The following is a 26276-nucleotide window of genomic DNA, read 5'->3' as shown; positions in this document are numbered from 1 at the left end:
AAAGCGTTGCACAAATTATGCTTAAGTTCATTCCCTCTAGGAGGGGTATGCCAATATCCCCTTAGAGACACACAGAACTCTGAGATTCAGTCTAACGCAGTTTTATTTGGTAGGAGACAAACAGCGCTGTTCGGGTGGATTCTCACGGCTAACGCCACAAAGGAGAACCACACCCTAGATGTTTTTGCTACAGCTTATATACATTCAGTATAATGACCTCATTAGCTATGCGGGGTGGGCCACATAATATTCATGAACTTCATTAAGCATGCGTAGTTGACATGTCTCTACGGCTGACCTGTCCTTGCAAGCTGGGCAGGAAGCGATCTAGCTGGAACTGATTCTAACCAGCTGCAGGAGTGGCGGCTACTTGAGGGGAGGGGGGCTCCTCTGGCTGTACCTAATATGAAACAGACCGTTACTGTTGGTGTCAACAAGGCAGTTGATAAGACTGTCTTCCTCTGGGACTTTTCCACTGTAGGAGGCTGCCTCGGATGGCTGCCAGTACTTTAAGACGGTGCCTCTTTGGTTCTATCAAAAGGGAGCCAAGAAAAGGGGAGGGCTTAGATCACAGGTCCATTTGTGCAAATTCCTGGGGCTGTTTTTTTTGTTTTTTTTTTTAAGCAAAGGGAGAAAAAACGGTCATGATAGGAGTGGGGAGGGGGAGGGGATGGACAGACAAGATGGCTTCTGCTGTGAAGGACATTGGCATACCGGCTGGAAGTCCGAGGAGGAAAACAACCCATGGTGAGCCCAATCATCTGTTAGGTGCACCATGGGTTGTTCCAAAAATAACCCACACTGTGTACCTTATTCACAGTGACATGCAAACCCACCCAATGTGAGTGACTTGCCAAACCCAAGACACACACATGCACTTTCAAGTGAGCAGGTTAATAAAGTTACTTGAGGGGCATGTAGATTCTTCTTAACATTTATCTACATCACTGGAATAACCAAAAATTTGAGATGAAGGCACAACATTTGGCAACTAATATGTAGTGTAGACATATGTAAATTTCAGGAGTAAGTTAATACTAGCTCATGGGATGGCTGCTTTTAATTACAGTTTGAGTGCGAGTGCATACCACACCTAACATTGCCTCCCATTTCCAATGGTGTCTCTACAATCATAGCAGCTAGAAAATACTTTGCACATCAAATTAAAGCTGGGATTCTACACGTGCATTCTACATGAGCTTCTCAATAACACTTTTGCAGTAAACCCAGCAGATACTAGGGCCTGCCATTTTCCAAGAAGCATCACTACATAGTGATCAGGGAGGCAAACATTACAGAAGGAAGTTGCAGATGGAAGAGTAGAGGTGGAGAGAGAAGAGATGGATGCCCAATAGTCATGTATCAATCGAGAAATGTGACTCATCAGGGTGGGGGGAAACTGAAAAGTTTGGAAAACATTTTCCTGAGCCCAAAGTGGAGGATTTAGGCCCTCTCTGAAGAAACCAGGACCCATGGAATGTTGACTGTCACCTGGAAAAGAAAAAATGGAAAACTGGGAGGGCAGGGGGGAGGGGGAATTGGCCTGCTTGAACCACTTACAGTTTAGGTATCTTGGAGGATACTCTAAGGCAGGGATGGGGAACCTCTGCTGCCCCCAGATGTTATTGGATTACAACTCCCACCACCTCTAACCACTTGCCATGTTGGCCAGGACTGATGGGAACTGGAGCCCAACAGCTGGAGGCAATAGATTACCCAACTGAGCTAAAAGGTGAGGATAAACTGCAACAGTGCTGCAGGTCCCTCTAATAGCAAACTTGGTTGGTTTAGACTGAAAAGCCACTTCCCTGTTAAGCAAACTAAATAGCTGTAGTGGGAGCTTCCAACAAACACCTGGCTCTTTAGGATCATTCCTCTAACTGTGAAGTCAGATGGTTGAGTGCCAATCAGGAAGCAAAATGGGGCACTCAAAAATACGATGGCAGTTTCTACATACTCAGGGGAGTCCCTTGGTATGTTTTTAAATGTTCAAGGCACAGAGATAATAAAACTGTAAAGTTTAAAACTGTAAACTTGACTGAAGGCAAGTTGCAGATTCACTGATAATGCCTTCTTATCTGTGCTTACTTCTGTAAACAAGCCCAGAGAGCTTTGGCTATGGGGCGGTATAGAAATGTAACCAATAAATAATAAATAAATACATTCTGACTCTCAACGTAGAGAAGGACTTTGACCTGTGGCTCTCAGGTTAGGGTTAGGGATCCTCCCCATGTCTCCAGTTTCTCTTTCAGTCTTGGCAGTCCTTTCAGTCCTTCTAGGACAAGATGTGCTTACTAGCTCTACTCCTGAACATTTCATCTTGTCCTAACAGTATAATAATTCTTAACAGAACAATGTTCTACCGTTACAGAGCCTTAGTAACACTGCTTTATAGGGCAATCTTGGCCCAGATACACAAGAAGGAAGAGAGTCTTTGGTCCCGTTGGAGGCTTCCTTGGAACACGGATCAAAGATGGTAGAGCAAGACTCAGCCGGCCCCGAACCAAAAGGAGACCTTGATGCTGTTAAGACTGGGAGAAGTGGAAAATTCTGGGAAACAACAGTGCAGGAGGACCTGGGTGAGGACATAGTCAGCTCAGATGTGCAGCTTCAGCATTTCAGGCAGTTCTGCTACCAGGAGGCTGAGGGACCCCGAGAGGTTTACAACCAACTCCACAATCTTTCCTGTCAGTGGCTGAAGCCAGAGCGACACACCAAAAACCAAATGCTGGACCTGGTGATTCTGGAGCAGTTCCTGACTGTTCTGCCAGCAGAGATGGCGAGCTGGGTGAGAGAATGCGGAGCGGAGACCAGTTCCCAGGCGGTGGCCCTGGCAGAAGGTTTCCTCCTAAGCCAAGCAGAGGACAAGGAGCAGGAAGAGCAGCAGGTGAGAGCATTTCACCTAAGGGGACAGAACGTGAGGGGAGATATCTGAAAACTCTCAACTAATTGCCCAGCCCCTTCTGGAAATCACCCAAGGAGACATGTCCCATAACTCACTCCCAACATTTTTGCCTCTCTCATTCCTGTTCTAATCCTTCTCCTCATTCCATGTCTTGGATCCCTATTGCTGTTTCAGGTACAGAGTCTGTTTGCAGAACTGGTCCCTGGTTTCCCAGCAACAGAGAAGGCTCCATCAGATGCCAGTCAGAGCCCCCCACAACGGGGGATCAGGCAGGAGTGTGAGGGACATCCTGCCTTGCAGGGTAAGGATTCCTTTGGAGGTGACTGCATTTCAACCTGGTCTCGCTCTCTGGAGTATGAAAGTGATGCTTGGATTGCTTTTATTCCACCCCACCCCCAAGCCTTTTGGGGGAAGACATTTTTCTCCAGCTTTTTCCCCAATTCAAAACTATGTTTAAGCTTCAACACTTGGAGATTTATACATGGAAACCCACAGTTTGATTTGTGACCCAGAGCCCAACACACACTTTTACCCAACTGAACTCTCATAATGAAGTTAAAGATAAGATACCTTGTAATGCCCAGGTGGACTTAGACTTGCATCACTTCCAAGGCAATTCTATGCATTTGTCTGGGAAGTCAGGCCTATTCTGTTCCAAGTGGTCCAGTTCCCAGGCGTTTGGGACGAACATGTGGTACTGACTTCCCATGATCTTTGTCTCTCACAGGGGCTGGAATGACAACAGCAAGAAGCACTCCACCATCTCTCTTTCTTTGTGACGAAGTGGAACTGGATCAGGTAAGCAAAAATATAACTGGGAGAAAAGCAGGGAGCAGAACGGATACTTCTGTCCGCTGCTCACTTCCCAGGGTGTGAATGAATATGTTCCCTTCTGTTTCCTTCTGGCCAAGCTAAGATCCTAAGGAGAGCCCTGTTGGATGGCTGCAAAGGCCCATTTAGCCCATTATCCTTTTTCTCACAGTATCTAACCAGAGCCCACAAGCAGGACAGGAGGGCCATAGCTGTTTCTTGCTCTTTTTCCCCCAGCAACCAGTTTTCACAGCAAGCAAGTTTCAATCCTGCACTATAATGCCCAACCACCTCATTTTACGTTGTCCTTGGGAAGGAAACATTTTCTTCTTCCCCTACAGGGTTTGGTGACTTTTGAGGAAGTTTCTGTGTGCTTCACGGGGGAGGAGTGGGCACTGCTGGATCCTGACCAGAGAGCCCTGCACAGGCAAATCATGGAGGAGAACCGTGGGATCGTGGCCTCTCTGGGTAAGGCTCCCTGTTTTCCTGTCTAATGGGATGGTTGGGTTCCAAATGAAATAATTATGAGGATGACAATATTACCATTTTTGGTACTTTGAGGCTGCCTTTCAGGACATGGCCCTCAGAGGCTGATGGTAAAAACAAAACAAAACATTAATTTATATTAAAATCAGCTTAAAGGCAGCTGCTTAAAGATACAGGCCTCAAACAGACCACAAACATTTTCACAACACACATTAAGATAGCTCAAAATCCAGCAGCAGCAAAACACTGGTTAGGGAAAGGCTGCCCAGAGCAGGCAAGTTTTCCAGCGTAGTTGAATAGATGAAGGTCTCCCTGGCATGGGCCATGCAGAGTTTGAGTGTGCAGAGAGATTCGGCTATTGCGCGGTATAGAAATTAAATAAATAAATAATAAAAATAATAATTTCAGCACCTCCAGATCCCTTCTTCCAGTCTACCAGGATTTGTCTATTTTTATTTACTAAAACATTTCTAGTCCTGCCTTAGCATAAAGAGCCATCCACACAGAAGCTAATACTGGTGAGACATCAATACAAACTGTTAGAAAACCACAACAGAATCAAAACAATGATCAGCGTCCAGTCATCAGAAACATTTAGAGCTGCCACAAATACAAACACAGAGGTGACACATCATAGAATCCCAGAAGCCTGACAGAGCAGCTGTCCTGAAGCCACAGAGGGAGGTTTTTAGGGAGGCAGCCAGCACCCAATCAACTGAGTTGTACCACACCAACATTCAGTTAATGGCAGTCAACAGAGGCAGTTGAACACATGGGAAGAACTGCATTGCACTTAAGTCTTCTCAGTCCTTCCTTTTATCAAAATCCTTAATTGAGGGTGCTCAGTTATTTATTCTATTGCTACCTCAGGCTTTTATCATTTTCTTGTCTTCATTCCAGAAGGCTACGGGTGTAAAGCAGAGAATAAGACAGAAAGATGTGGGATGCCACCGAAAAAAGACAGATGTAAAAACAAGAAACAGGGGAGAAGGAAAACTGAAGTAAATCAGAATTGGAGGAATAATTCCTTTGCTTCTCAGGGTAATGGCTACCATGATAACACAATCCACGAAGAAATGCATGGAAGACAAGAAAAAAATATGTGCCATATGCATGGAAAAGCTTTCAATTCTGAATCATACAATAAAGCTTCGTGCAAAATTCACACACTGAAGACACCACATAAATGCCTGGAGTGTGGAAAAGGCTTTAAAAAGAAGAGACAGCTCACTTCTCATCAAAGAACTCACACAGGGGAGAAACCGTATAAATGCTTGGAGTGTGGAAAGAGCTTCAGAGAGAAGACAACTCACACTCAACATCAAAGAACTCACACAGGGGAAAAACCATATCAGTGTTTGGAGTGCAAAAAGAGCTTCAGTCATAAGGTAACTCTCACTCGTCATCAAAGAAATCACACAGGGGAGAAACCATATCAGTGTTTGGAGTGTGGAAAGAGCTTCAGCCAGAAGAGTAATCTCACTTCTCATCAAAGTACTCACACAGGGGAGAAACCATATCATTGTTTGGAGTGCGGGAAAAGCTTCAGCCAGAAGAGAAATCTCAGCTCCCATCAAAGAACTCACACTGGGGAAAAACCATATCATTGTTTGGACTGTGGAAAGAGTTTCAGTCAGAAGATAACCCTCACTCGACATCAAACAACTCACACAGGGCAGAAACCATATAAATGCTTAGAGTGTGGAAAGACGTTCAGTCAGAAGGTAACTCTCACTTCTCATGAAAGAAATCACAGAGGGGAGAAATTGTAAAACTGCCTGGAATGTGGAAAAAATTAAATTTGATCTTACTTCTCATCTAATAACTCACACAGGAGACAATCATAGAGATTGTTCGAGTATGGAATGAGATTAATTCACAATCCATATTTGCCATTAGAAGATCCACTTTGGGGATGCACTGTATAGAGGGAGACCATCCAAGGAGTTTATTGATTTGCTGAAGCCAAGACAACAAATAACTGCCTTGACTGCCAGTTTTGGTAGAAAGGCAGGGTACAAAACAAAGAAACAAACAAACATAAATAAACAATCTTTTCTCCTATATCAGTACATAGTGAAAAATATTGACAAGCAGACCATAAATATTCCCAGAATACAGTGCACGGTAGATTTTGGCGGTTACGTGCCTTTCAAATTTCTTTAATAAATATTTTATTAATTTAGTAAAAGCGTTAAGGAAAAAAATACGTATTCCAATACTGAATAAAGATGTGCCATTAACAAGACTAAGAGAATTGTTCGTTAAAAGGGGAAGCTCCTTTGGTAAAAGCAAGAGAGAGAGAAAATGTTCCAAGATTATAAATCTCAAAATTTTATTGCTTATGAAAATGACACTTCTTGACCTAATAATGTGACCCTTGGTTTCAGAGATCTACTTGATGAATTCTACACTTGTGCTAAGTTTCAAACCAGTGTGATAAAAAACTGGAACAAGTGGAACAGGAGATGCCAGAATATCTGTATCCGCAGCCTGGCTGATAATGAGGACGGGGGTGGGGGTGGGGGTATGATAAATCTGTTGGTGGCTTTATCCTGGATTTTAGGGAATAGCTGATTTAGCTTTATTGGACGTGCTGGGAAGACTATTGAAAAAAAATGCTAACCCACCTTTCTTAAAACAATATAAGATCTTTTAATATGTAAATGCTAAATATTAATAATGAATAATTAAGAATTTTAAAATGTAAATAAGTAAGAAGTATTGTATTAATCTGTATTAAAGAGAAGACAACACAGAGACACAAGCAGGTTCACAATGAATTCTGGGTAACTGGCATAAAAATAATGGTGAAGATGACCTGGATGGTATCCAAAGAGAAAATACTGATTTAAAGCCCTGTCACAGATGTGAGACTATATTATTCCAGGTCAAAAATGCACTGAGAGTTTTTGCTTATCAATTAATGAAGAAAAGATAAAAGAAAAGGTTTGCAAGATATACATATCAAAAAGCTTGATATACGGATGGGGTCACGAAGAGTCGGACACGACTGAATGACCGAACAAGAGAAATTTATGTACTCAAGTTTAATTGGCAAATTTTGGGTAAGGAGTTATCTTCTGAAAAGTATAATTCAAAATTGATCTTATCTATCTTGAAAGGTGTATGTGTAAGCCTCTTATGAATGTTCTCATTTTTTAAAAAAATGTTTAATAACGAAGAATTAATTAAGACTCTGAGCCGTAATTTATGGGACAGTTGATAATATTAGTTATGAGGTAATTTCTATACAAAAAGGATATAAAAATGTGCTAATTTTACAGTACAGGAGCTTCTCCTTAGAAACTCACTGGGCTTTTGCACCTGTTAGCTGAATAGCCTATTCAGTACTGAATAGGGAACTTGGTACTTAAAATGAGATATTTTCTTTTTAAGGTGTTAAGACTAGAAGTCTAAGAAAAAGAAATGATAAAGAAATTCTATTTCGTTTTAAACTATCAAGATCTAAGAATCTTTAGCAAAGCTCTGTTTAACAATATTTTTAATGTTTTTATATGTAAGTTATATTTTAATATGCTTTTATAAGTATATTTGTAATAAAAAATAAAAGTTGGATCATAAAAGGTTTCCCTGTACCAATTTTTGTTAGTAGAAAGCCTAGATTGTAGTCCACAAAACAATCTTAGGTGTACACTAATGCTCTCAGAGTAGCTCAAACAAAGTCACTAAACCATAGCAGCTTGCCAGGGTAAGGTAGGCCCTGATCTGCAAATCAAGGACACAGACGTTGACCTGGTTTGCACGACACGACAACCCATGGTGGTTTGTCAACCTTATTTGTCTCAGAGTGGCTTCTTGTGACATCAGAACCTGGTATGACAGCTTCCGCATGTTCCCAGTTGTTACAGAGACACCTGGCAAGAGTGGCCAAAAACCCGGCCACTCCTCGTGATCTCACTGTTGCCAAAGTCAGCCTGGCAACAGCATTACAGACTACAGCCACCTCCCTCATCATGCCTTCCATCCCTCCTCCTCCAGCGTGGCCTTTCCCTTGAAAGTAGCCAGTTTTCCCCCCTTGTGAGCTGAGTGTCTCTGATCTGAACACAGCAACGTTGAAGGAGGTGGCTATTCTGCCCAGTTTCGTTGTGTCTGTGATGCGCCCTGTGTCAAACTCAACCCAAATTCTCAGATTTGGAAAGGGTGCTATACTGTAATGTTCTCTTCTCGAACAGAAGTAACTTTAGAAGTACATATACCCTTAATCCCATACACACCCTGCAACCAATACATACGTACATATATATAAACTTTATTGTATATAGCCACAGGCCTTTATAGTGCTTAAAAATGTTAAAAAGAAAGAAAACTTTCCCAATACAAAACTTTGATGTAAATAAAAATTATTTAAAAACTCAACAAAGCTATTAAGAACTAACCATCTTTACCATCCGCTAAGAAGGTTGACTACTCTCATCTAAAACGGTAAGATATATAGTACATCATAATTCCTGATGTGGCGAGACCGCAGCTTCTTGGCTGCCAAAGCAAACTGGGCTACCGAGTATGTGATGCATAAATGGTTATCAGCTAGGAGATCCATTTCTACTTCCTGAGGTGTTGGATCCAAATACAGCTGGATAACAGATGACAAAAATTTATCTCTAGGATCCGCATACAATGGAGAGAACAGCAAGTAACGAATTATATCTTCAATCTGATTGCAACCAAATGTACATTTCCATTCTATGACTGGGATTCCCAGATAACTCCCATCGATATATCCAGAAGGTATCAACTGGAACCTAAGTTCTGTAAAGGCCCTTCAAAGCTGTGCAAAAGTCAACACCTCAAAATAATGAGATCTTGCATGATAAGCTGTAAATTGGGGGTACCAAGTAGAAAATCATGCATCAACAATAGCTGCCCTATCCTGACTGGCATCGTAGTAAAAAATCCAGTTCCTAAGTGCGCGTGGGCTGAGGCTTAAATATTTTTGCATAGAAAGTTTACAAATCTCCAGCTTGTTTCGGCACTGCTGGGCCCAGCAAATTGTTGTCCCTGAACATACCCTTGTTGTGTACATTTTAAGTTCTCTTGCAGCCACAAAATAATCACTTTTCAATTATTAGCCTTACTAGTTATTACACCCTTCCAAAAATTGTAATGTGACTGATCTGCAGACCCTGCATTAATGTATGTGATGAAGGGGAACCACATTTAAAGAACAAGTCCTACTTGATTATCCCCCTGGTCAAGCAAGGAGGAGGATGTTGAGTGCAGCCACCACTATTCTCAACAGCTCCAGATCCCCTCAAGCAAGCCCCACAAGACACGGGTCTCCCAGCATCAGTGGCACTATCTGAAGCATGGGCTGCCCAACAATGCCAGAGTAAGGCCCAGATTCAGATCCAGAGAATTTGTGCTTGGTTCTGCACCGACAATTAACTTTATCAACCTCTGGATCAGTCCAGAGGCACAGGAATATCTACAGAGCACCAGACATGAGGATCTGCTCCCCTGGTTCTCCAAACAGATGACACTAAAGAGGTACCAGGGCACCCCTGCGCGGTGCAAGGAAAAGCTGCATAACTAGAAGACTAAGTTTAAAGAAATTACCTCACACAGCAAGTAGTCTGGCGTCAAGCCGTGCACCATGCAATTCTATGACAGACTGGCGATTATCCTGCTTGGCAGGATGGATGTGATGCCAGGTCATACCGCTGACAGTGGGATTACCTTGCCACACCCTTATTGGTACTGTCCAATGAAGTCGTCCAACCTGTCATTCCTCCTCGCCGCCTCTAGGTCTCCTAGTAACTGCAAGGCTACTGAGTTCAGAGGGAAGAAGCAGTCTTGTATTAAGGCAGATGGTAGCAACTGAGGCAGCTCTAAAGATCCGGGGCACTGCTCAGAAGATCCAGGGCCCAAGCCCAGGCAGGCCATGCCCTAACACCACCACGGTGAAGACCCAGGATTCACCTCCATAGGAGTTAGGCTTAACTCTCCTTTGGCCTGTTTATGCTTGTCTGGTCTCTCTAAATCCAGCCCGGACTGTGAATGGAAACCAAATCCAAGGGAACGGGAGGCTGGGATCCATCTGGGAGGCTGCCCTGGTAGTTCTAACAGTCTTATTCCCAGTCAATAGAGCTGCTTCTGTGCTCATTCACTGGGACTATGTGACCTACTGCTGTGGCCTCCTTACCTGCCTCCTGTCCTCCTTCCTCTTGGCTTTCCTCCATTTCAAATGAAGTTTGTCTTTGCTCCCCTGATGGCCCTCTTGCCTCACTAGCTGCACACAGCTCTCCAAGGAAAGAATTCAGATGTAATTCACTGTCAAGTTCCTTCTCAGAAGTGTGTCTTTGTCTTTTCGTTATCAATGTATTATCCAATATTGAAGTTTAGTTGTCAGAATATCAATATTTTGCTTGGGCAGTGTGACACCACTGGGTGCTGCCACAGAGCTACAGTCAGGGCCAGAAACATTGGAACAAGGATAACTGTTTTGGCAGTTGGCCTCTGTACACCACCACATTGAAGTCGAAAGGAAACACACCCAGATGGGAGCGAAGTCAGGACTTCCAGCTGTAATTCAAGGGGTTTGACAAAAGTGGGGCACGAACCATTCAGGAAGGACAGCCAGTGGCATGCGCACACACCCATCGTTGGTGGCTCATAAGTAATGGAACAAACCAACATCATTTCAAACTTAAGGATCGCCTTCAATACCTGGATGAAAATCCTTTGCAGTCAATGACTGCCTGAAGTCTGGAACCTATGGACATGACCAAATGTTGAGTTTCTTCCCTTGAGATGCTTTGCCAGGCCTTTACTGCAGCTGCCTTCAGCTGCTGCTTGTTTGTGGGTCTTTCTGCCTTCAGTCTTGTCTTCAGTAAGTGAAAAGCATGCGCTATTGGGTTGAGATCAGGTGACTGACTTGGCCATTGAAGAACATCCCACTTCTTTTCCTGGAGAAACTCTTGGGTAGCTTTTGCTGTATGTTTAGGGTCATTATCCATCTGCAATATGAAGCGGCATCCTATCAGTTTGGCAGCATTTGGCTGAATCTGAGCAGAAAGTATAGCCCTATACACTTCAGAATTCATCCTGCTGATTTTCTCAGCAGTTAGGTCATCAATAAACACCAGTGACCCGGTTCCATTGGCAGCCATACATGCCCATGCCATAACACTGCCTCCACCATGGTTGACAGATGATGTGGTATGCTTTGGATCATGAGCTGTTCCTTTCCTTCTCCATACTTTTATCTTCCCATCATTCTGGTACAAGTTAATCTTGGTTTCATCAGTCCAAAGAATGTTGTGCCAGAACTGGGCAGGCTTTTTTAGGTATTTGCTGGCAAAGGCTAATCTGGCCTGTCTGTTCTTGAGTGTTACCCGTGGTTTGCACCTTGTTGTGAAGCCTCTGTATTTACATTCATAAAGCCATCTCTTGACTGTAGATGTTGACAATGACATGCCTACCTCCGCAAGAGCATTCTTGACCTGGCTAGATGTTATGAAAGGGTTCCTCTTCACCATGAGCAGAATTCTGCGATCATCCACTTTAGTTGTCTCCCATGGTCTTCCAGGCCTTTTGCTGTTGCTGAGCTTGCCAGTTAATTCCTTCTTTTTCAGGATGTTCCAAATTGTTGTATTGGCCACTCCCACTGTTTTTGCTATCTCTCTGATGGGTTTATGTTGTTTCCTCAGCCTAATGATGGCCTTCTTCACTCGCATGGACACCTCTTTGACCTCATGTTGGGAGTTCCAGTGAACAGCTACCAAATGCAAATATAACACTCAGAACCACCTCCAGGCCTTTTATCTGCTTGATTGGTCATGGGGTACCCAGGAAACAGGCCACACCTGGCCATGCAGCTGCTTGTCAGCCATTCATTCCATTAATTATGAGCCACCGATGGGGGCGTGTGTATGCCACTGGCTGTAGTTCCTGAATGGTTCGTGCCCCACTTTTGTCAAACCCCTTGAATTACAGCTGAAAATCCTGACTTCGCTCCCATCTGGGTGTGTTTCCTTTCGACTTCAATGTGGTGGTGTACAGAGGCCAACTGCCAAAACAGTTATCCTTGTACCAATATTTCTGGCCCTGACTGTATAAGTAACACCCATCAACCGTTGAAGATACGCCAATCCATAGTTTCCTAGGCCATGTTTTTGAAGAGGCGGAAGGCTTTTCCTTCTCTCCAGCCCCAGTATTTTTCTCTGAATTCTCAAAGAGGGCTGCTGTTGTTTCTGGGATTACTTCAGCCACTGGCGTTTCTGGCCACAGTCCTGAGCATGCTTGCAAATAAGTCAGTCTCATTAAATTTAATGAGCCCCTTCAATCATATCTCAGCTTCCATGTGACTGGGGATTAACCAGAGAGCCAGTGCAGTGTGGTGGTTAGAGTGCTGGGCTGGAACCCGGAAGATCCAGGTTCTAGTTCCCACTCGGCCATGAAGCTCACAGGGGGACTTTGGCCCACTCACTGACTCTCAGCTTAATTTACCACACAGGGTTGTTGTGAATATAGAAAGGAGGAAGACCTTGTAAATTGGCTTGGGATATAAACAAAAAAATAGACACATAAATAAATAACCACAGATTGCTGTGCCATCAGAAACAGGAAGCCAGGTTTGGAACAAGCTAGAATGTTAAACTCATTTCAAACCATACTTTAATATCCTGGCTTGTTCTGATGGTGGCAACCATATTTTCCTCATGTGTATGGAACCAGAAACTGGTTAATTAATGGGTTTCTGGTTTGTCTGCTCACTCCAGAGGGACGAGTGAAAGGGCAGAAAGCCTGGGCAAATGACTCGTTCATATCTTAGCTTACTAAGCCAAGACTGTCCGAAAGTGGCCAGTTAGGAGTTGGCTGCCTATGTCCTAAGATGGACCCATCATAACTTGTTTATTTGAAGTCATGCAAGCCTTGTATCTGTTTTGCTTCGTGTTCTTCTTTTGTTGTGCTTAGTAGTAGTAGTAGCATTGATATTTTGCTCAACATCTCAAGTATAGGCTTCCGTGTTAGAAAGAAGACAAACTGTATGAAGAAGTGATTTAAAGATTTTTTGTGGGTTGATCCTGATACTGGTATGGTGAAGATCCCCTGAGGTGTATATTTCAAATACACTTTTTTATGAGATTATTTAATGAAATAATGTTAATATATTTTACTTTCTCCTCAATTTTGTATGAAACCAGGTAGGTGAATTTTATGTAACTTCAAGAGCACTGATCTGACCTCCGACCTAGACACATTTAAATTCTCTGTGTCATTCCTATAAACATAGTGATCCAGTTCGCATGTAATGCTGGCAAATCATGGGTTAAATAACCCACAATTTGCTGCAGCATATGCGATGCTGGTCCAGTGTTGCTTTAAAAATGCAACTTCCGATCAGCCCAAACCAGGACACTATGGCTTAGTCATAGATTAAACAACCCAAAGTTAACCTACAATTAGTAGTTAGGTTTATTTTGGGTTGCTTAACCCACGATTAACCAAGTGTCTGGGTTCAGACATCAAGGAGCAAACTCTGTTTGGAGAGTCGCTTTCTGTCCAATTTAACCCACCTTATTGAGAAGAAAATAGGTGGTGTTTTCGCGAGAAGAAAATGGGTAATGTGTGTGAGTCATTTTAATGTTTGGGAGGAGATTCCAGACTATCTGAAGAAGCACTGCCCAGGAATTGACCATATTGTTTTCTACCCTGAAGACAGTCACTTCTAGTTTATCTTATGCCTGAATGAGAGATGGATTCTAAATGCAGGCACTTCAGATGGGATCTGTACAAACCGCATTATAAAGCTCCTGCCCTTCTCCCTCCTCTGGTCTTTCTGTCCTCCTATATCCTGGTGTCCGAGAACATACCGCAAGGCAGCCTCCCTCTTTCTTATTTCCTCTCAGAGACTCATAAACATTCAGGGAGAAGCAAACTTAAATTTTAAAAGTTCTCCCTTTCTCACAAACTGCAAAAGGGAAGCCAAGCCAAGGTTAAGCTTCAGGTCCTATATCTCCCTGACCCTGCCACATCGTAAACATTTATCTCTTTTCAAGGCTGCTGGTTACTAAGTCCTTCTGGCCCCGTTTTTCAAAACATTGAGCTCAGAGTGTACGAAAACAACTTGTTGTTGTTCAGTCGTTCAGTCGTGTCCGACTCTTCATGACCCCATGGACCATAGCATGCCAGGCCTTCCTGTCCTCCGCTCTCTCGCGGAGTGTGCTCAAGTTCATATCCATTGCATCGGTGATGCTATCTAGCCATCTCATCCTCTGCCGTCCCCTTCTCCTTTTGCCTTCAGTCTTTCCCAGCATCAGGGTCTTTTCCAGGGAGTTTTCTCTTCACGTTAGGTGGCCAAAATATTTGAGCTTCAGCTTCAGTATCTGTCCTTCCAATGAGCAGTCAGGGTTGATCGCAATTCAAGGAGGGTTTAGTCCAGTAACTGCAAGGACCCATTAGGGAGAGACCTTGTATTCCTAAAATGATAGGGTGTCAATCAGGCTGTGCCCTCAACCATATTGGCTCCGCGGTAGCTCCAGCTGTGAGGGGAAGCCTTGGGGAAGGCAGCTATACTCGCTTACCTGGGAGCAAGCGCCGTGGAACTGAATAGGCCCTATTTCTGGGCAGACACATACCGGACGGCACTGCAGCTTTCCCCCCCAAATCCCTTCAGGTTTCAGCGCCCTGGGCTGACTCGCTGAAGCCCCTGGGCCTTTTTGAGCCTCCTGGCAAGAACAGGGAGAACAACGTTTCACAGCCCATACCAAAACGCACACGGGTTGACCGGTCTCATTCCGCAGGAAGAGCAAATGCGCAGGACGGAGAAGGGAAATCGCTGCCAGCAGCACCCGAGGGGAAGCCAAACGCCACTGTGGGGCAAAGCGAGAGGGTGCCACGGTCCTGCGTGGAGGGATGCGGAGAAAGGATTTGGACGCTTGGCCATGTAAGGGTTAAAGGGACTGAGCTGGATTCCTAGAGCGGAAGATTTGGCAGGACAAGAGGGGCCGTGTCCGCCACAGGAAATGCGCTCCCCCCCAGGCCCTTCCTGTCCCGCCTTCTTTCTGCCGAGGGGAGGGGATTTGGAGCTTCCTGCAGGTGCTATTTCGCTGTGTCCTGGGTGGGATCAGGTGAGACCCCCCCCTCCGTGTGCACTGGGGTGAAGGGGGTCCCTGGGCTGCAGGGGAGGGGTGGGACATGGGGGCAGGAGGGGTGAGGAGGAGGGGTGGGAAGACCCGTGGGAGGGGAGATGCCCAAATTCAACCCCCGAAGTGTCGGAGGCGAATGTGCTTTTGCATCGTGGAGGGAAGCTGGGCCCTCCCGCATTTCATCCCATAGGGAGATGACCTGGGCGGCTGATCCACTTGGGATTCCCCGAAACAGTATCAGGGAGCTTCACTCTTTCCTCCTTTCAGCAGACCCCTTTGATCTGAGGGAGGGTTTTTTTTAAAGGACAACTGCAACGTTGACCCAATTATTCAGACTATGCACGCATTAAACTGCTCTATATTGACTAAAATCCTTCCCCCGTTAATCAGGCACTGCTCCCCGCCACCTGCAAATGTGGGTCTCCTGATGCAATTCTGCATGTGGCTGAGACGCTCCCCTCGATCTCTGCTGCACTGGCCGGACTGACAGAAGCCAGCAAAGGTGGCGGAGGGAGATGAGGTCTCTTCAAAGCTGGTGAGGCAGCTGATTTAGGCAGCCCTCAAAGGGGAGCCATTTTTTTACTTGTTTGACTACTGTTGACATTTTACTCCTTCGGGGGCTGAGGGGAGAGGCAGTTTTTGCTAAAGCACTTGGCAAAGCATCACAATCTGTGCATCAAATCTGTGATGCAGGCCTGCAGAGAGAGGCACTGGAGAGGACTCCTTACAAGAAGGAGGAGAAGGCTGATAATAAAGAAATATGTAAATAAGGAGGGGGGAAATAAAAGAGAATGAAAAACAGATGCTAAAAATCCAGAGCAGGAAGAAAGCAAACCTCAACAGAGCACAAGTGAGGAATCCCTGTTTCTGTTGGAAACAACATTTCTGGGCTCCTCAGAAGCAGGACGCTGTGCTGTGAGAACTTTTGCTCTGTTCCAGTGAGGCAGCTCCTAGTTAGGAATGGAGCTTCCATTTTCTGAGGCAGTATACCTCAGGGAGAAATTTTATGGGAATGTAACTTTAGGGGGCTGAATGGTTGGAGAGGAGCTTGTGTTGGGGGAGAGGACTGGAAGAAACATCTTCTGATCCTCAAGCAAGTGAAGGAATTTGATCTATGGCTCTCAGGTGAAGGATCCTCCCCAAGTCTCTCTTGGAGTCTTGGCACTTGCCTGCCTTTCCTTACAGGACAATTCCTGCTTACTAGCTGGAGTCCTGCACATTTCATCTTGCCTTTACAATATATTAATTATTTAATAGAACCATGTCCTGCCTTTACAGAGCCTTAGTAGCACTGCCTCACATAGCAATCTTTGCCCAGATACAGAAGAGCAAAACGTTTCTTTGGCTCCCTTGGAGGTTTTTTGGAACACGGATAAAAAATGGCCAGGCAGAACTTGGCTGGACCTGAAGCATGAAGCAAACCTGATGCCATTAAGATAAGGAGTAGTGTGGAATTCTGGGAAATAACGATTGAGATGATGCAGTGTGAGAACATGGTCAGCTCAGGCATACAGCACCAGCGTTTCAGACAGTTCCGCTATCAGGAGGCTGAGGGGCCCCGAGAGGTTTGCCACCAACTCCACAATCTTTCCCGTCGGTGGCTGAAGCCAAAGCAACACACGAAAAACCAAATCCTGGACCTGGTGATCCTGGAGCAGTTCCTGGCCATCCTGCCAGCGGAGATGGCGAGCTGGGTGAGAGAATGTGGAGCAGAGACCAGTTCCCAGGCGGTGGCCCTGGCAGAAGGCTTCCTCCTGAGCCAGGCAGAAGAGGAGAAGGAGCAGGAAGAGCAGCAGGTGAGAGCATTTCACCCAAGTGGTCAAGACTGTGAGGGAAGGTATCCTCAACCTCTCTACTAATTGCCTAACCTGTTCTGGAATCATCCAAGGAGAGATGTCCCATACCTCACTCCCAACATTTTTGCCTCTGTCTTTCCTTTTCTAATACTTCCTCGCCTTCCATGTCTTGGATCCTCAATGCCATTTCAGGTACAGAGTCTGTTTACAGAAGTGGGACTGGATTTCCCTGCTGCAGAGAAGGCTCCATCAAACAGTAGAGAGAGCCTGCTTCAAACAGAGATCAAGCAGGAGATTGACAGATGTGCCACCTTTCAGGGTGAGGATTAATTTGGTGGTTGCTGTATTTCAACCTGGCCTTGCTCTCTGGAGTATGGAAGAGATCCTTGGGCTGCTTTTCTTTAGGCACAAACCCCCAAGTGTCCTGTGGGGGAAGATGCTTGTCTCCAGCCACTTATACAACTCAAAGCTATGTTTAATTTTCAACACTTTGAAATTTTCTGTGTGGAAAATAACGGCTTGATTTGTGGCCAAGAGCCCAACTGCGGAAATGTATTTTTACCCAGCTGAACTCTCAAAATGCAAATTAAAGATAAGACATTTTGTACAATTCTATGCATTTGACTAGGGAGTAAGTCATATTGTGGTTCCAAGGAGCTTACTTCCCAGGAATTTAGGATTGTAGTCTCAGTCTCTGAGACAAATATATAATACTGGCTTCCCATCATCTTTCTCTCGCAGGGGCTGGAATGATGCTGGCAATAAGTCCTCTGCCATCTCTTCTTCTTTGTGATGCAATCGAACTGGATCAGGTAGGGAGAAGGAACACTGGGGAGACAGGCAGGGAGCAGCCTGGTGCCTCCATCCAGTGCTAACCTCCCAGGGCTAGAATACATTGTTGTCTTTCTGTTTCCTTCTGGGAGAGCTAAGATCCTAAGGACAGCCCTGCTGGATGGGACCAAAGGCCTGTCTAATCCAGCATCCTGTTTTCTTTTTTCCTCCAGGCTGTGGTGACTTTTGAGGAGGTTGCTGTGTGCTTCACAGAGGAGGAGTGGGCACTGCTGGGTCCTGACCAGAGAGCCCTGCACAAGCAAATCATGGAGGAGAACCGTGGGATCGTGGCCTCTCTCGGTAAGGCTTCCTGTTTTCCTAATAATGGGGATAATATCGGGTTCCAAATGTAATAATAGTGAGGATGATTTTGGGGGCATTCGGTCCCCTAAAATTACATTACCATGACATTTCTCCTTGATATTGTTATTTTGAGTCTGCCTTTTAGAGCATAGCGCTCAGAAAGGGATGCTCAAAAAGAAGGTAAGTGAGTTAAATTATATTAAAATCATTATATGATTAAACAGTAATTTAAGACAGCAGTGTAAAGGCACAGGCTTCAAACATACCACAGATATTTTCAGAAGACACATTAAAACAGCTCAGAGTCTCCAAAAGCACCAACAGCAAAACACTGATTATGGAAAGGCCGCCCAGAACAGGCACATTTTCAAGGGCTGCCCTGCAAAGGGCCGTGTGGAGTTTGATTGGGTATTTCAGCATCTCCAGATCCTTTCTTCCAGTCTATAGGGATTTGTCTATTTTTATTTACTAAAACATTTATAATCCTGCCTCTCCATTAAATAAAATCCATGCAGGAGCTAATAGTGATAAAACATCAATACAACATATTAGAAAACTACACCCCAATAGAAACAACGTTTAGTATCTATTCATGAAATCATTAGGAAACATTTAGAGCTGGAACAAATACAAATAGAGAACTGACTCATCATAGAATCCTAGAAGCCTGACAGGTCAGCTTTGCTGAAGCCAGAGAAGATCTCTATGGAGGTAGCCAACACCCCAAAACACAGTTAGTTTACAGAATCCTAACCCAGCAGTTTCTCTCTTAGTCTGTCTCTCAAAGTACAATTTCTCTTTTCTCACAGACACCCAAATTACATCCTCCTTAGCTGGGATGGAGGGATGGGAAAGAGACCTGCTTCTTTCTGTCTGAGAGCAACAAAACTCCAGGGTTTGCATTAATTACTAAAACATTTATAACCCTGCCTTTTCATTAAAGAAAAATCCACGGTCTAAAAGTGAAAATTAAGTGGTCTAAGTAAAAACATGTCTTGGACTTAAGGGGTTAATTCTGATTGCATCAGTTATAAAAACTTGGATCAAGTCAAAAATCTTAAATCCAAATTTTGCCCCGAGTTCTAGAACTTAAAATGTAACAGCACTTAAAGGGTTAACCAAATTTAGGATTTAAAGGGTTAACCAAGTTTGATTCTAAGATAGCTTCAAGTTTGGAATGATTACAAGTCTCATTTTCAGAAAATGAGACGTAGGTCCCAAGTTCAGAAAATATTCTAACATCTAACTGGACTCCTTAGTCCTAAGAGTCTAAAGAGGTCCCTAGTACCCCAAATCCTTGGGTCTGGTGGTCCAGCAAAGATCAGAGGCAAAGCAGCAAAAGAGCGAAGTGGAGAAGCAGCAGCAGACGTGACAAAGAGCTCTCACTGACTGTGCTTTTATACACTTGCTCTGGCCAGAGGTGGGGGCCCCAATGCGGTGTGTGGGTGTTTAGACCACCTGCTCACCAATCAGAAGTGAGGTCTCCTCCCCCCCCCCCAAATCTTAGTTTTTATACCCATGTATTTTGAATATCTCTGGCATTACCAATAACGGATTACTCTGAGACTTCTGAAAATGGTGCTAAGGGTCCCTCGCCTGGGCATGTTGTCTTGATTGTACAGTTAGATTTGCATTTGCCTATCTCAAGGCTTTCTGAATATCTGCACTTCTGATTAGCTGGGTAATGCCATATCTGACCTTGTGCAAGTGACCTCCAGGGCTATTAGGTAAGATGACTTTGCCGTTACTGGTCCTGCCTTGGCACAAGCAAAGATTTGTGAAAGGAACCATGTCCGTGGTTGCCAAATTACATTGGCGTCTACAGCAACTGCCCTGCTGACAACCAGCGGACTAACAAGTCTGCGGCATAGCCTAGGCCAAGAGGAAGCAACTGGCCCAGAAACACATGGTATGTTTAATTTCTCAGCTGAAAGCTGAGCCCAGGTCTCCGTAGGCCCAATTAAATGCATTATACCACACTAATAGTCAGTTAATGGCAGTCAACAGAGACAGTTGAACACATGGGTAAGAACTGCATCCCATTGAAGTCCTTTCAGTTCTTCCTTTTATCAAAATCATTAATTGAGGGGGGTCAATTCTACTGCTAACTCAGGCTTTTAGCAATTTCTTGTCTTCATTCCAGAAGCTGACAGGTGGGAAGCAGAGAAGAAGAGAGAACCATATGGGATATCACCGAAAAGTGGCAAGTGTAAAAACAGCAAAGAGGAGACAAGGAAAACTGAGGCAAATCAGAATAGTAGAAATAATTCCTTTGCTCCTCAGGGCACTAGCTGCCATAATATAAGAATCCAAGAAAAAATACATAAAAGACAGGAAAAGAAGAGGTTCCATATGCATAGAAAGACTTTCAGTTCTGAATCAAATGTTAAAACGCATTGCAAAATTCACACATTGAAGAAACCATATAAATGTCCAGAGTGTGGAAACAGCTTCAGTCACAAGATACATCTCACTTCTCATCGAAGAGCCCACACAGGGCAGAAACCATATTGTTTGGAGTGTGGAAAGAGCTTCAGTCGTAAAATAATTCTCGCTTGTCATCAAAGATTACACACGGGGGAAAAACCATATCATTGTTTGGAGTGTGGAAAGAGTTTCAGTCAGAAGAAATATCTAACTTCTCATCAAAGAACTCACACAGGGGAGAAACCATATCATTGTTTGGAGTGTGGAAAGAGCTTCAGTGAGAAGAAAACTCTTACTTGTCATCAAAGAACTCACACAGGGGAGAAACCATATCATTGTTTGGAGTGTGGAAAGAGCTTTACTCAGAAGGTAATTCTTACTTCTCATCAAAGAACACACACCGGGGAGAAACCATATCATTGTGTGGAGTGTGGAAAATGCTTCAATCAGAAGAATCATCTCACTTCTCATCAAAGAACTCACATACAGGAGAAACAATATCATTGTTTAGAGTGTGGAAAGAGCTTTAGGCATAAAGTAAGTCTCACTTGTCATCAAAGATTTCACAGAGGGGAGAAGCCATATGAGTGTTTGGAATGTGGAAAGAGCTTCAGTGAGAAGAAATATCTAACGAATCATCAAAGGACTCATACAGGGGAGAAGCCATATCATTGTTTGGAGTGCGGAAAGAGCTTCAGTCAGAAGACAACTCTCACTTCTCACCAAAGAACTCACACAGGGGAAAAACCATATCATTGTTCAGAGTGTGGAAGGAGCTTCAGTCAGAAGAAATATCTAATGTCTCATCAAAGAACTCACACAGGGGAGAAGCCATATCATTGTCTGGAGTGTGGAAGGAGCTTCAGTCAGAAGACCCATCTCACTTCTCATCAAAGAACCCACACAGTGGAGAAACCATATCATTGTTTGGAGTGTGGAAAGACCTTCAGCCAAAAGAGACACCTCACTTTTCATCAAAGAACTCACACAGGGGAGAAACCATATCATTGTCTGGAGTGTGGAAGGAGCTTCAGTCAGAAGACCCACCTCACTTCTCATCAAAGAACTCACACAGGGGAGAAACCATATCATTGTCTGGAATGTGGAAAGAACTTCAGTCATAAAATAACTCTCACTTGTCATCAAAGGCTTCACACAGGGGAAAAAGGATATCATTGTTTGGAGTGTGGAAGGAGCTTCAGTCAGAAGACCCATCTCACTTCTCATCAAAATACTCACACAGGGGAGAACCATATCATTGTTTGGAGTATATAAAGAGCTTCAGTCATAAACTAACTCTCACTTTTCATCAAGGAACTCACACAGGGGAGAGAAAATATAAATGCTTGGAGTGTGGAAAGAGCTTTAGCCAGAAGACACATTTCACTTCTCATCAAAGCACTCACACAGCGGAGAAATTATATAAATGCTTGGACTGTAAAAAGACTTCACACCAAGGAGAAACCATATAAATAGCATCTAGTGGATTCTGTGTTCAAAGCCTATTCCTTTAGTTATGAAATGTGATTTTATAAGGTCAGACAACACTACATGTTATTTCATGAGAGCTACTGATCTATGCAATAAGCAGGCATGGGCCAGCTCAAAGGAGGATTCTCCTAGCAATGCAGAAAGGCTCCGATGCTTCATAAGGCAATAGAGGGTGTTATTTTTATCAATTGACTAGGTTGATATGCTGCAAAATAGATGTCTGTGTTTGGCATGCCCAGCAAGCCTCCTTTTTTACTTTGTTCAAATAGGACATTGTTGACACTTTTTGTTGTTGTGAACAAAAGGTGTAAACAGTCTTTGCCATTTATTTAAAGAATGTTTTGACATGTATTGAGAGAGTCTGAAATAGGGAATTAAGCTTGGCAAGACTGACATCTTCACAGATGCAGTTCTGCCCAGCCAGGACAGGTGAAGCTTTGTCCATTTTCGGAATAGATCCCCTATTTGCCTGAAAAGGGGTTCGTAATTCCGCTTAATGCAGAGCTTGGTCCGAGGATTTCTTCAGTGGGGGCATGACATCAGGGAGGGGGTGGATGGGCATGACAACAGCCTTATTGTAGTTTCAGCAATTTGCTTATTTTTAAGGAAGCTAAATTGGTCTCTGTGAATGTAGTTTGGGGCCAAATTATGTAATCTTTTTGTCAGAATGATTGTGAAAATTTTATAATCTTGATTAAGTGTTGTTTAATTGTTATTTTAATTGTTTCATGTAGTTCTTCAGATGTTATTTTCTAATTTAATATCCGCTGGTGCCCTGCACTGAATTTCTGAATTTCTCTCATTTGAAAATATAGTTAAATTTGGCCTATATCTGGTGAGGAAGTAGAATAAATTTCTTTTAGAAAGGCTTGGAGAATTTCTATATTTTAGATGCATTATATCCTTTTCCACCTTTCTTATTTTTTCAGTTAGTGTTTCTTCCATACTGAATTGGCCATACTTTTGAATTTTTATTTTTTGCTTTTTATTTATTGTTAATTTTTTTGCTTCAGATTCCATCCTGCCTACAATTTGGGTTCCACTGTGTAAGTCCCTCTGATCACCTTTTAAAAGGGAAAAGGCAGTGGCCTCCAAATGCAGGGAAGGATTAATAATTAGGCAACCCATTTCTGCTCAAAATCAAAATGTTCCCCACCCCGACACTGACAAGAAGTCAGTGCCTCTTGGTGCCTCTTAAAAATATATGCAACAGCTGTATTATTTTCAAAAAGTGCTTTAGTGTTTCTCATTACTGGCAACATCATCAATCACACCGGTGCTAGGAAATAGCTACAAGCACCACACCCCAAGTCAATAGTAGCAGTACCACACTCAGTCCTCCTGCATCAGAGCAGACCCCCCCCCTCCCATCCCCCCCTGTTTATCCCATCCCACTAGTGACAGATGTCAACGACCAACAGGCCTGGGTCAACACATACAGGAGGATCCCTCTAGGAATGCAAAAGGCTCAGATGCTTCAAAAGGCAATACAGGGCCAGGACAGTGAGCTGCATCTTTGCTGGTCCCAGGCATTCCATCCTCCCCATCTGGATTTGGGCCTGAAAGACCAGGGAGAAGTGTGGGTGCATGGAGGGTCGATTGTAAGCAAGCACAATTTGTGACAATGCACAACATCATCACTGCTCACGGGGCGTGTCTGTTAAGGCATTAGCCTTACCGTCGAATTTCCTGGCTCCGTGTCTTACAAAACAGATCGTTATCCATGTTCCTCCTTTATCAGAGCAACACTATTTAACATGAAAGGGCTTTCTCAGCCATGTCAACCTAGTTACGGAATGCCCTTCCTTAAAGAGGCTTACCTGGTGCCTACATTGCAATCTTTTTCGATAGTAGATCAAAATGTTCATATTCAGACATTTTTACTTATTCTTTTAGTTGATGTAGGGTGCAATCTTATGCATGTTTCAACATAAATAAGTCCTACAACTCCCAGCATCCCCCATGTAGCCATGCTGGGAGTTGTAGGACTTATTTCAGTCTAAACATGCATAGGATAGCACCATTAGGGATTTTGATCTGTTTTTTAAATTGTTTTTAATTAATTTTTTGTTGTGAATTTAATCTGTTTGTAATGTGATAAATTGTACACTGCTCAGAAATTCTAAAAAGGACCAAGGGTTAAAACATATCCACGTTTTAAAGAAAGCACATTGGTTAGCCTTGCCTGATCTCCATGACATAATGTGGGAGAGGACATTCCATTAGTAAAGTTGGTAGCTGGCTCATGAGAGCTTCCAAAGGTAACAGCGAGATCTAGAGTGTCCTCTTTTCAAATACAATAAAATTAACTTCTGCACCCTAAAAAAGTGCAGCATTTCCCTAAGTGGAGTGTATTTTGCAGAATTTATTCTGGCTTTTTGAGCCATGGGCAGAAAGCAAGAGCTCTATAAGCTCTAAAGAGCCCTTACTCTCTGCTGAAACTCCTATTCAGCCACCTCCCTCCTGGCCTCTCAGCCTTCAAGGTGTGGACCACCCCCTTCAAATGTCTGCTCTAGCTTATGGACTAGGAACTTGCTGCTTTTGAAAAAGGAAAATGGGATTCCCCAGAGGCACCCCCATGTTGCACTTCTACTGTGCTGCTGTGGTGTTGTAGCCCACACCTGGCCATGATCACCAGCTCCTTCGCACTGTGCCTGTACATAGGAAGAGCTGCACTTACTGAGGCAGATCAGGCAAAGCTACCTGTGATCCATGTATGTAAATGCTTGTTGTTGGTGAATAAGTATGATATCCAGTGTTGTAAGCAGGAATGGAATAGGAAACTGGATTGTCCCGTTCTGCTGCATCCACGGATAAGCCTGTGTCTTATTCAGCAAAAACATTTATTTTGTGTTTATTGGACACCCCAATGTCTCTTTAATAAGGGATTGTCCAGTTTGGCTAATCGATGGAGGTGTAGCACAGATAATGCTTCTTTTAACCATACATTTTGGCAATGCCCAATAGTGGCCTCTTTTTGAGTGGAGGTTATTATAAGGATAAACTTTGTATTGGAACACTCTTGAATATTTATTTATTTTTTATTTATTTCATTTCTATACCGCCCAATAGCCGAAGCTCTCTGATGTACATATCCTCTTAAATTATATATATGCTTCCTGGAAGTTGGTCAGCACAAATGGATTCTCTGCACCCTTTTGATAAGCTGAAAGACTGACATTATAACAATGGAAGGATAAATGCTCACCTCTTTTAATGCAATGGACTGAGGACCTTACAATACTTTCATTTGAAGGGGTGGTACATAGATGCCACTTGCAAATGGATACTTACATGAATATTTGGTCTGCCTTTGTTGAAGTTTATGTATAATTCTTAGAAAGCTGTGTGTGTGTGTGTGTACAAACACACATTTCATGTGCATGTATTGAAATTGATATATTCGATATACTCAAATCTATGAAGCTACCATATTTTCCTCTTTATGGTTAGGCTTAGGAGACTCAGTTTTAAAGTAGTTCCAGTCCTTCCTGGAGGAGCACTCTCAGAAGGTGGTGCTGGGAGACTTCTGCTCCCCCCATTGCCTTTAGCCTAAGGGATGCTGTAAGGTTTCATCTTGTCCCCCATGCTTTTTAACACCTACATGATACCGCTCGGGGAAGTCATCAGGAGATTTGGACTGAAGTTTCACCAGTATGCGGCTGGTACTGGGCTCTACCTCTCGTTTCTGTCTACTCATGCTAAGGAGGATGTGGAACTCTTAAACCAGTATCTGGAGGCTGTTGTGGAATGGATAAGGGTGAACAAGCTAACACTTCATACAGACAAGATAGAGGTACCGTGGGTTGGGAAAACAACAACTCTGGATGGAGGTTTACAGCTTGTCTTAAATGGACTTGCACTCCCCCTAAAAGACCAACTGCATGGTCTGGGAATCCTCCTAATTCGGGAAGCCCAGGTGACTGTAGTATCCAAGAGTGTGTTTTACCAGCTTAGGCTGGTACAGCAGCTGCAGCTCTATCTGGAGGGGATAGACCTAGCCTAGGTTATCCATGGACTAGTGACATCCAGGCTGAACTACTGCAATGTGCTGTACATGTGGCTGAGATTGAAGATGGTCTAGAAACTTCAGCTGGTGCAGAATGCAGCCAC

At 43.7% G+C, this 26276-nt stretch overlaps 3 protein-coding genes and 2 long non-coding RNA genes across 5 annotated transcripts in view; 3 read left to right on the top strand and 2 right to left on the bottom strand.

Moving 5' to 3' along the window:
* The window catches only part of LOC146355892 (uncharacterized), a 56288-nt gene extending 33248 nt beyond the window's left edge, over positions 1-23040 (top strand). Inside the window, 4 exon segments of the mRNA XM_084831145.1 lie at positions 5377-5989; positions 20605-21915; positions 21918-22090; positions 22092-23040. Of these exon segments, the coding sequence (XP_084687271.1) occupies positions 5377-5989; positions 20605-21915; positions 21918-22090; positions 22092-22148 (2154 nt within the window). The 3' untranslated portion in view covers positions 22149-23040.
* LOC146355894 (uncharacterized) lies at positions 676-15120 on the bottom strand. The gene is made up of 2 exons (XR_014787238.1): positions 3476-15120; positions 676-2902 (listed from the first exon to the last, which is right to left on the bottom strand). It is a non-coding gene; the product is annotated as an uncharacterized LOC146355894 (long non-coding RNA).
* Positions 2474-5185, top strand: LOC146355895 (zinc finger protein 202-like). Its single transcript, XM_084831087.1, has 4 exons — positions 2474-2887; positions 3080-3206; positions 3633-3703; positions 4057-5185. Exons 1-4 carry the CDS (start codon positions 2474-2476, stop codon positions 4207-4209), a joined length of 765 nt encoding a protein of 254 aa, XP_084687213.1. The 3' UTR covers positions 4210-5185.
* Positions 15234-17863, top strand: LOC146355893 (zinc finger and SCAN domain-containing protein 30-like). Its single transcript, XM_084831134.1, has 3 exons — positions 15234-15297; positions 15706-17111; positions 17304-17863. The coding sequence occupies exons 2-3, from the start codon at positions 16791-16793 to the stop codon at positions 17439-17441; spliced, it is 459 nt and encodes a 152-aa protein (XP_084687260.1). The 5' UTR covers positions 15234-15297; positions 15706-16790; the 3' UTR covers positions 17442-17863.
* On the bottom strand, positions 22835-25577 carry LOC146355891 (uncharacterized). Its single transcript, XR_014787253.1, has 2 exons — positions 24153-25577; positions 22835-24046 (listed from the first exon to the last, which is right to left on the bottom strand). It is a non-coding gene; the product is annotated as an uncharacterized LOC146355891 (long non-coding RNA).
* Between the last annotated feature and the right edge of the window lie 699 nt (positions 25578-26276).

This window comes from Heloderma suspectum, chromosome 2, assembly GCF_057233095.1.
Source record: "Heloderma suspectum isolate Gila_16-S chromosome 2, 16-S_ref, whole genome shotgun sequence".
Taxonomy (NCBI): Eukaryota; Metazoa; Chordata; class Lepidosauria; order Squamata; family Helodermatidae; genus Heloderma; species Heloderma suspectum.
Note: the sequence above shows the minus strand (reverse complement) of the source record. Positions and strands in the feature narration are given on the sequence as shown.

What these genes read in the sequence shown, in the direction of transcription:
- LOC146355895 (XM_084831087.1), top strand. Translation starts at nt 2,474, where the DNA reads ATGGTAGAGCAAGACTCAGCCGGCCCCGAACCAAAAGGAGACCTTGAT. An exon ending in AGGAGCAGGAAGAGCAGCAG is followed by an intron (nt 2,888 to 3,079) that starts GTGAGAGCATTT and finishes TTGCTGTTTCAG; the next exon opens with GTACAGAGTCTGTTTGCAGA. An exon ending in ACGAAGTGGAACTGGATCAG is followed by an intron (nt 3,704 to 4,056) that starts GTAAGCAAAAAT and finishes CTTCCCCTACAG; the next exon opens with GGTTTGGTGACTTTTGAGGA.
- LOC146355893 (XM_084831134.1), top strand. Translation starts at nt 16,791, where the DNA reads ATGATGCAGTGTGAGAACATGGTCAGCTCAGGCATACAGCACCAGCGT. An exon ending in AGGAGCAGGAAGAGCAGCAG is followed by an intron (nt 17,112 to 17,303) that starts GTGAGAGCATTT and finishes ATGCCATTTCAG; the next exon opens with GTACAGAGTCTGTTTACAGA.